Source organism: Macrobrachium nipponense, chromosome 15 (genome assembly GCF_015104395.2).
Source record: "Macrobrachium nipponense isolate FS-2020 chromosome 15, ASM1510439v2, whole genome shotgun sequence".
Lineage (NCBI taxonomy): Eukaryota > Metazoa > Arthropoda > Malacostraca > Decapoda > Palaemonidae > Macrobrachium > Macrobrachium nipponense.
The window spans coordinates 9,584,583-9,595,494 of record NC_087208.1 but is presented as its reverse complement, the minus strand read 5'-3'; the positions used below and the strand labels follow the sequence as shown (position 1 = coordinate 9,595,494).

The window sequence follows — 10,912 nt, the reverse complement described above, 5'->3', positions numbered from 1 at the left end:
GGCTTCGATGATAGCAGTCTGATTTATTTTATATTTTCTAACTGACAATCTTTTTTATTAAATGTATTGCATGTACTCATTTCAAATAATTATTAAGTAACCATTAACCCTTAAACGCCGAGTGGACATATTTTACGTCAACATTTTTTGTCTTTCGGGTGCCGACTAGACGTATTTTACGTCGACATACAAAAGTTTTTTTTAAAATTTGCGCAAAAATACTTATAGGCCTACCAGCCGAAAACTCTTGAATCACGCGCCTTGGGGGATGCTGGGAGTTTACGGATCAAGGTGTTGTTTTGTTTACAATCGTTAAGCAGGCGCGCAAGCGCGAATTTCTTTCTTGCCGCACTAAAAAGTATCGGTGACACATCTCAAAAATTATTTCGTCACTTTGACATAATTTTTGTACCATTTTAAATTAGCCGTTACATGGAGTATTATATATGAAAATGTGTGCATTTTTATGTAGAATACAGCTTTTATCAGTTTTGAGATATTTTCATGTAAATAACGATAATTGCCAAAATTTCAACCTTCAGTCAACTTTGACTCTACCGAAATGGTCGAATAATGCAATTGTAAGCTAAAACACTTATATTTTAGTAATATTCAATCATTTACCTTAATTTTGCAACAAATTGGAAGTCCATAGCACAATATTTTGATTTATGGTGAATTTATGAAAAAACTTTTTCCTTACGTCTGCACGGTAACTCTTCCGAAAAAAATCATACATGCGATTGTGGTAATGTTTGCACCATTTTAAAATTAGCCGTTACATAAAGTTTTATATATGGAAATGTGCGCAATTTTATGCACAATACAACTAAAAACAACCCATGGTTGTAGCTTTTATCAGTTTTGAAATATTTTCATATAAAAAATGATGTGACAAATTTTCAACCTTTGGTCAACTTTGACTCTACTGAAATGGTCGAAAAATGCAATTGTAAGCTAAAACTCTTATATTCTAGTAATATTCAATCATTTTCCTTTATTTTGCAACAAATTGGAAGTCTCTAGCACAATATTTCGATTTATGGTGAATTTATGAATAAAATAACATTTTCTTTATGTCGGCGCGGTAACTCTTCCGAAAAAATCATACATGCGATTGTGGTAATGTTTGCACCATTTTAAATTAGCCGTTACATAAAGTTTTATATATGAAAATGTGCGCAATTTTATGTAGAATACAACAAAAAATAATTGAGGGTTGAAGCTTTTCTCATTTTCGAAATATTTGCATATAAATCACGATAAATAGAAAAAAAACCACGTTCAGTCAACTTTGACTCTACTGAAATGGTCGAAAAACGCAATTGTAAGCTAAAACTCTTACAGTCTAGTAATATTGGGTCATTTATCTTCATCTTGAAACAAATTCGAAGTCTCTAGCACAATATTTAGATTTATGGTGAATTAAAAAAAAAAAATTTCCTTCCCTCCGCGCGCGAATTCTCCGCCACAAATCTCCGAAATGCGTACGTCGCATTCTCGAAATATTTGCTCCATTCCATATTAGGCATTTCATAGAGTTGTATATATGAAAATGTGTGCAATTTCATGTAGAATAAAACAAAAAATATTTAAAGGTAGTAGCTTTTCTAATTTCCGAAATAATTACATATAAATAAAATATATAAATAAATTCGATATTTGGTCAACTTTAACTCGTCAGATATGGTCGAAAACTGCAATTGTAAGCTAATACTCTTACAGTATAGTAATATTCAATCATTTGTCTTCATTTTGAAAGAAATTGGAAGTCTCTAGGACAATATTTAGATTTATGGTGAATTTTTGAAAAAAATATCTGTTTATGTCCGCTCATTACGAATTCATGCATTATTTTGTGATAATATTTTCTCTGTGTTGCTTTTATCGTTTCACAATGTGTTATATACCAAAATGATTGCAATTTAGTGTACATTACAACGAAAAAAAGTAACTTGTTACATTTAACCGTTTTGCGCATAGTGCGATTTGAATACAATTATATATGAAATTTTGTTTTCACGCTATCATATATCGCATTATTTATATATGATAATGATATTTTTTTCATTTCTGATGGTTGCATACTAAACTTCAGGCAATGACAAAAAAAAAGGAGCGAAAAATGAACTCTTAATCTTGAAAACTAAGCGAGCTGTGATTTTTTGAAAAAATATTTTTTCCGCTTCTGCGCTCACTCCGAGACTGCCTCGGCACACGGAAGACGATTTTTAATATACTCCTTCGGCGTTTAAGGGTATATATATATATCTAAGGGTATATATTATATATATATATACTATATATATATATATATATATATATATATATATAATATATATATATATATATATATATATATATATATATATATATATATATATATATATAGATATATATATATAATATTATATATATATATCATATTATATATATATATATATATATATATATATATATATATATATATATATATAAAAAGTTTCCAAACTTTTGTTTACATCCAGCACTTACGAGTACCGAACGATCGCCAAGCAATCACTTTTCCTAGTACACAGTAAGCCATAAATTTTCATTACTGTATCTCTCTTCAACTACTGAAACTACCAAACAGTATAATAACCATTCATTTCTATTCTTTATTCTACTTGTACCTAATGTTTTTTTTTTTATTAAAAGTATTGCATGAATAAGTTTTTCAATTTACAGCAACCTTTTACCAATAGAATACATAAAGCACAAGGGGTAGATGCTGACCAATAGGAGAGCAGGATCTTATGGGGTGACTAGCATCAGGAACCAATGGGAGAGTGGGAGGATGGTGGCGAGTTTACTCAGTTGGCGGGGCGCTAGTTTTAAAATTGTTCTCGGTGGTTTGGGCGAATCTCGGGACTTTACAGCAACAACCTTTCGTAACTTGAGCAATTTTCGTATGTAGAGCTGTAAAATTGTTTGTATTTGCTTTCGTATCTCGGGTTTTTCGTAAGTTGAGCCTTTCGTATGTCGAGGTACCACTGTAATTAAAATTTTCAAGGTACTGCCTAAATTTTAGCACTTTTCCAAAAAATTCTCTTATGCCATGAGACATGATGAATGATCACACTACCAGTAGGTTCGAATGCAAAATGGACATATGAGATATATGGCTCTTGAAAGCTAATGAGGTAGAAGTTGTACTTAATGTCATTAGCTTTGCTAAAAAGATGCAAATGTTCCTCTTAAATCAAGTAAGAAGAAAGAGATTTCCATTCATCTTCATTTAAACCCTCACATTCCTTGCATGGGTTATCAAAAGCACAATCATTCCCCCTACACCTCATACATACAATGTGAGGGTCTACCGAAGCTTTCGGTAGCCTCACCTTACATACATCCACAGAACACACTCTAAACATAGCAGAAGTTTTCTTAACAGAATCCAAGTCAGACATTTTCAAAGAGAAATCCAAAGCAAAATCTATACAGTCCACGAAAAGCGTATGCCAAGCCAAAAAGATCCAGTACGTCACCAATAATCTGTCCAAAAAAGATCCTAGGCAAGCAAGACCGAAATCAACTATCAGGAGGAACCCACAACAGGTGTTGCCGGTTCCAGCGACAGAGAAAATCTGATTAGAAAACGGGATTGGTTCATACACCCGCCTCCCAGCGGCGGGAAGGGTAGACCACCTGACCTACCTGTCGCGTGTGCCGCGAGATTTGAAATTCTGTCGGGAACGTCGGAGACTATAGCTAAGTATATATCTGACAGGAAAGTTCATGTACAAAATTGTATTTTTCCTAATATATAAACCTGAGCTCTTTACACATGGGATATAACTTTCAGCGAGCTTAAAAACCAAAAATTAAATTTTTGCAAGGTGGTAACAGTTACTGATGGTAGGGGCAGAAGTACCACCCACCAAGTCTGTCTGCACTCAATTCTGGCCAGTTTACCTTTTGAGCCTGGTAAGAGGATAAGGGTTGGTACCTGGTAATTTTTAATTAGTATTGTGCCAAACTGCCCAATGTTTTGAAGAAACAAATATGGGATCAGACTGATATTAATCATAGTACTTAAACAAATCCCTTGTTTGTGGTCTGTTTACACTCCATGGGATTGAATAAAGACTGAAAATCTAAGTGAAAGTTGTCAAGTTACGGTGATTAACTGCTATCCGGTTCTTTATTTTTTTTTGGGGGGGAAATGAACCTATATTGTCCTGTATTTGCTGTTTTTACTTGAATACTGAGTTTATTATTATTTTCTATTGCATATTCATACAAAATGAAACAAAAGGTAAATAATAAGTAATACATACTGTTGTTCATCCATCCTTGTCTCAAAATTGTAAAAAGAAGAGAAAGACCAGTTCGAACGCCTAGTTCAATCAATGCCTCATTTGCAGACAATGATGCACCACTTCCTTGCAGGTCAGTAGTTGGTCCTCTGTCACTTGTCCCAGTCAGAGCCTGTAAAGGTTTTCAGAAAGACAAAATACTGCCTAGTTTTAAAACATAATGATAATATTTACTTTGAAAATCTAAGTTTTGTACAGTGCATTTACAAATTCCATAATTTATTCACTTAAAACGTTTAAAATTAAATCTGTCATTTACCCAACCTTATTAAACTCCTTAAGGAATCAAACCTTAAATATATTAACATAATATAATCTGACATTAACTCAGCAGTGGTGTACTCACACGATCCCTATTCCTGGATCCTTGGTGAAAGCTACGAGAAAGGGCATGATAAATTCGCTGGAGCACAATCAGACGCTTATGTAACAGGGCTGAGAAACGAGGTTGTGCTGCTGTGGATCTGATGGAAAAAAAAATTTACATCTGAGCATAAAATCATCTAAGCTCATGCTCTAAAACCTTCTTCATCAAAAAGACGACTGTGCAAAAAATACAGGCATAAATGTGAATAGACATTCACTAAATTATCTAATATTTTCTTTGAAGTTAAAGGCAGGTAATAAGCAGCGGATGAAAAGGACAGGTAAATGCCCTGAGACTGAACATAGGCACATGTATGACCAGGGGGAGCAAGGTCATGGCAGTTTATGGCTCATTTCTCATAACTACTATGTCCCTAAATCTTTTTTTCCCCTGGCTCACAGAAACAGTAGTGGCCTGTACCAACAAAAAACTATCACAGCCCCAGTGAGGTTTGAACTAAGAACTGACAGGATACTAATCATAACCATTGGGGACAAAACTGAGCTATCATGACCCTTAACTTCCACCTAGCACAGGTATAAGGAGCAGATCAGATATAAATCCAAGTCAAGATCATAAGTATAAGTGAGATGTCTCCAAGTTAGTCTTCTCTCTTAAAAAGAGCTCTTTTGTGTTATAAAACCGCTATCAAAGTTGTCCAACATGTCCAAGAATCAATTAAAACTTAAAAATAGCACAAAAAACATAAGTCTGCTCTTCTAAGGATATGTCAGACTCTATACTTTGTAAGAACTTCGTTAAAAATAGAATAGACAAAGAAATTTTTTCATAATTTCAAAATCAACATAAAAGTATTATAATAATGCCCCGAAATATTATAACACTGTAAATCAATGTAAAGATTCATTATACCTACTGCATTAGAATACTACATACTACAGTATTATGTGATTAGCTTAAGCATTGCATAAAAAGAAGTCACAGACAATTTTATATGTTCAAGCAACAAGCCATGTCAGCCACATGTAATGGGTTTGTCACCATTCCTCACTCCCCTTACTGGAGAGCAGAGTTGAAGCTACTGAGAAGCAGATTTGTATGTTGTATGAAAATAAGTGCTGTAACAGTATGACTGCAATGCTCACCTGCACGATGCCAGTTCCAGTGAATGATGTGTCTATTCTTCAAACCACCCATAGGTATTGAAGAAAGGAGAAAAGGGAAAGAAAAGAGACCAGTCATCTCACTCATTCCTTCCTCCACACTATCATCTTAGGCAACATAAGAATTGTATCCCCAGGGGCACTGGATAAGCTACACTTGTTGATCAGTCAGACCACTTTCACTTTCTTGTACCTGAAGGATATTGCCCACAAGTCCTTGGACACTTTTTCCTTGGGTCCACCAAGGAAAAAGTGTCCAAGGACTTGTGGGCAATATCCTTCAGGTACAAGAACGTGAAAGTGGTTTGACGCAACTAGGAACCAACATTCAAAAATCTATGAACAGACAAGTTCTTATTCCTCTGATGTCATGTGCTTCTGCAAGCACAGTATTGGTGCCAGAACTTGACAATGGGGAGTAGGCTTGCCTAGCCACCTCATGTAGCTAAACGAAAAGGTATTCTTGGACAACTCTTCTTGGCCTGGCTTGTGCTACCAAAAAGTCTATGACACCTAGGATCTGGTGATGAGTCCTTTTTAGATAATAATGCAGTGCTCTAATGGGGGCAAATCAGTAACTCTTGAAGGTTGCTGTAACAAACTCCATAAAGGAAGGCATGGAAAATGAAGCAAATCTGTCATCAGGAACCAAGGGGATCTTGGTTATTAGTCACAAATTTTGGGACTAATTTGAAAGCTACTGACCCGCCAACCCTTGTGTGTTCACTTCATAATCCTGACCATGAAGTCTCCAACTCTTTCCAAGGAAGCCAAGGCCAGAGGGAATGTTTTCAAAGTCATATCCTTTTAAGATAATTGATTAAGGGGCTTGAATAGAGTTTGAGTGAGACTGCTCAGCACCAGAGTAAGGTCCCATGCAGGAGGTTTGAATTCCCTAAGTGAACAAGATTGCTCAAAGGTCTTGAACCACGTAGAGAATTCCCAAGATGAAGTGATGTCCACACCTTTCAGACGAAGAACTAATCATAAGGTAGCCCTGTAGGCCTTGACAACAGAAACAGAAGGAAGCTTCTCTGTTCTGAGAAAGATCAAGAAGATCATTATCTACTGGACAGAAATTCTGAGTGGAGAGAAATCCCGTTGACAACACCAATCACAGCAGACAGCTCATTTGCCCTCTCACATGACTGATGAAGATCATCTGAGGTAGCCAGACATCTGAGTTGCTTTTCTGCAGGAAAGATCTCTCACTTGAAAGAGATACTGTACAGACTCCTGATGTGAAGAGGTAAAGATTCTACTGATTGGTGGTACCTCTCCACATGAGGATGGCAGAGGCAGTTGTGCAAAGGTGGAATCTCTCTCGCTCGACACTGCTGAGAGAAGAGATAAAAGACCTGGGAACCATTCCCTGAGATTCTTGGAACCCCTTACTCTGTTCAGGAACTGACGGATCAGGCAGAATGGATTAAAGACATAAACTTCCAGGTTGTCTCAAGTACTATGCAGAAGGGAGCAACTGGACTTCTAACCTGATGGCCCACTGCCTTTCACTTTTTAACCGGACCCCTGTCACCTTTACGGAAAACTTGAACAGGCTGAGATGTAAAACTAATGAGAGACTTCAGAGGTAGAAGGGCAATGATCATCTTCCACAGGAACATGAATGCAAGAGAGAGAAGGAAGTCCATGCACATATAGGGGTGACTCAAACTGTGAGAGGAATAAAACGAAACAGCTCTCAGGCTCCCAGAAGATGAAGCAACCAAATCCTCAATACTTACAACAATTTACTTTTATAAAGGAATGTTGTAACTTCCAAGAATTACTTTTACTGCAAAACTATTATCGGCATCACCAGTAGCCTGACTGGTAAACAAACCATAAGTGCAAAATGGCATTGTTTACCAGCGGCATGTTTATGACTCTGAATCAAGGTAAAAACAAAATAAAAAACAACTAATCCTGAGGGATTTTAGCTTGAAGGCTACATTATGCATTCCAATGGTTGATTTACAGAATCCCCCACCAGACTCTGGTAAAATAATGGGATAATGAATAAAGCTGCCACCAGACCAGCTGTTACCACCACGGATGGCAGGAAACAAATGAGGATTGTCTGCTACATCATTCCAATATTCCGCGAGTCGGACAGGCTGATCACCTACACAAACTACATACAGTAGACCCCCCATATTCGCGTTCTCTGGATTCACAGACTCACGCATTCGCGGATTTCTCTCGGGAACATTTCCCCGCATTATTCACGGACAATTCAGCTATTCGCGGTATTTTTCTATGAGAAATATCCACAAATTCCTTTTATTTATCAATTTCATGTGATAAAACTATTAAAAAAACCAGTTATAAACATTTAGTGGGTTTTTCTTGAGTTTCCACTAACAAAATAGGAAGTTTAAAGCATTTTTATAGGGATTCCAACTATTTGCGGGTTCTAACTATTCGCAAAGGGGTCTGGTATGCATCCCCTGCGAATACGGGGGATCACTGTATATAGAAGCGCTACCTGCGAGATTTTGAATCTATACTGCCATTCAAGTGGAAACTATAGCTATGTAATTACTTGACAAGTTACTTATATAATCTGTCTCTCTCTCTCAAATGACCATTCTTGTTAGTCAATAAATATGACATATTTTCTAGGACAATTTGTATTTTTCATAGCTACAAACCTGAGGTCTTAACAATAGGATAATTTCTAGTGCCTAGTTGGATCCAGTTAAAAAAACAGATGAAAGCAATGAATCTCGTGATATCTGGCAACGCATGCATAGATCGGGTGAAGACCTACGCCACCACGTCAGTCTTTCCTAACTCAGGATGTCTTAACACACAGAGGGGCGGCTAGATGCGGGCAGTATAATGTTAAGACCTCAGGTTTGTAGCTATGAAAAATACAAATTGTCTTAGAAAATTTGTCATTTGTTCATAAGCGAACAAACCTTGGGTCTTAACAATAGGATAGACTCATACTTGGAGGGAGATACAAGACATCCTAAACCAGCTGGGGGCCTACCCACCAGTCCAGCTTCCAGAAGAAATGACTTCTGGAGAGGGACTGAAGCCCGTTGAGAAGCTAGATGAATTGATATCTAACCACTCAGACCCTGAGTGACGTACAATGATATATGGGAGAACCACTGTAGTACAGGGAACCAAAGAGAAACTCTGACTGTCCAATAGCAAACCAATACGACAGGGTTTGTACTACTCCCAACTCTTCCTTGCCAAGGAGAGCATATGCTACCGAATAGAGGGTTTGATATTTGTATATTAAGCGACCACACTATCAGTATGACTACCTTACTCACCTGTATCAGACCAGTCCAGCGAATGACTTGTCTATTCCTTAACCCACCCGAAGGAAGAAGGAAAGGTACAAGAGAAAGGAGACCAGCTAACTCACTCATTCTCTCATCCACACAATCATCTTAGGCAAGATACAAAAGTGCCCTGTTAAGGGCAACTATGAGTTACACAACCTGTTGGGCAGCAACCACAGGACCCAGGGAAAACGTGTCCGCAGATCTGTGGGCAACATCCTGAAGATAGAAAGAGGCGAACGTGGACTGGCGTGACCAAGTACCAGCGCTCAGCACTCTATGTACAGCCAAGTTCTTTTTGAAAGCCAGAGAGGGACCAATACCCCTAATGTCATGCGCTCTAACCTGCACAGATGTGGTGGTGGAATCATCAAGAGTTAAGTATGCCTGTCTGATGGCTTCTTGTATCCAAAAAGAGAGTATTCTTAGACACCTCTTTCTTTGTACGGCCTGTGCTAACAAAAAGTCTGTGGCAGCCTGGTCTAAGGTGCCGAGTCCTTTTAAGATAGCAACGAGGGCCCGAACAGGGCACAACAAAAGCTCTTGAGCATCACCACCCACAAAGTCATTCAGCGATAGAATGGAAAATGAAGTGAACTTGTAATCGTGCACAGAGCGATTTTGTGTCTTGGCCATGAATTCCAGGACAAATTCGAAGGACATCGACTCCCAACCCCTGGTGTGCTTCACCTCATAACTCAGACTGTGGAGCTCTCCTACCCTCTTGGAAGATGCCAAGGCCAGAAGGAAAACTGTCTTGAGCGTCAAGTTCCTGTCAGATGAGTGACGCAAGGGCTCATATGGACTCTTAGTGAAGCTCTTGAGAACCAAAGAAACATTCCACATTGGAAGCTTGAGCTCTCTAGGAGAAGTCGACTGCTCAAACCCTTAACTAGCAAGGAAAAGTTCCCAGGAAGAGATGTTGATACCTTTAAAGCGTAACACCAAACTCAGGGCTGCCCTGTAGCCTCTAATGGCAGAAACGGACAAACGTTTCTCGTCTCTGAGGAAGGTTAAAAAGTCTGCTATTCGCTGAATAGAGGTTGCGAGTGGAGAAAAACCCCGTTTACGACACCAATCACAGTAGATCACCCATTTGCCTTGGTAAACTGTGGAGGTCGACTTTCTGAGACTGCTGGACATATGCCCTGCTGTACTCTGAGAAAAGCCTCTCACTCGGAGGAGATACTTGGTAACCTCCAACCGTGAAGAGACAGGGATTCTACTGACTGGTGGAACCATTCCGCGTGGGGCTGACACAGATGTCGCCAAGGGGGAATCTCCCTCGGAACCTCTGACAACACGACAGCAGATCTGGGAACCATTCCCCCTGAGGCCACAGAGGGTCTACCAAAGTCCTCCTGAGACCCTGTGAAATCATTTGCAAGTTCAGAACTTGACGGATCAAACAAAACAGGGAAGGCATTTACCTCCAGGTTGTCCCAGGGATGTTGGAATGCGTCCTCTGCCAATGCTAAAGGATCTGGGACCACTGAACAGAATTTCTTAAGCTTCCTGTTGAAACCAGTTGCAAAAAGGTTCAGCACGGGTCTCTCCCAAACCTGGAAAAGCTTGTCTGCTACCACTTGTTGAAGGGACCACTCTGTGCCTAGGATCTGATCCCGACAACTGAGTTTGTCTGCTACCACATTCCGTTTCCTTGGGATATACCTGGCTGAGAGATCTACCAAATTGCTGACCCCCCACTGGTGAACCTCGATGGTCAAGGCGTGAAGTTGACAAGAAACCAGGCCTCCCTGTTTGTTCACATAGGCT

At 38.6% G+C, this 10,912-nt stretch overlaps 1 protein-coding gene across 1 annotated transcript in view; it reads right to left on the bottom strand.

Annotated features, from left to right (window-relative positions):
• The window catches only part of LOC135226952 (probable E3 ubiquitin-protein ligase HERC1), a 448,279-nt gene that overhangs the window by 394,628 nt on the left and 42,739 nt on the right, over nt 1-10,912 (bottom strand). The window contains exons 4-5 of the mRNA XM_064266635.1: nt 4,687-4,804; nt 4,302-4,452 (exon numbers count right to left, since the gene is read on the bottom strand). Coding sequence (XP_064122705.1) covers nt 4,302-4,452; nt 4,687-4,804 — 269 coding nt within the window. The remainder of the gene's footprint in view (nt 1-4,301; nt 4,453-4,686; nt 4,805-10,912) is intronic.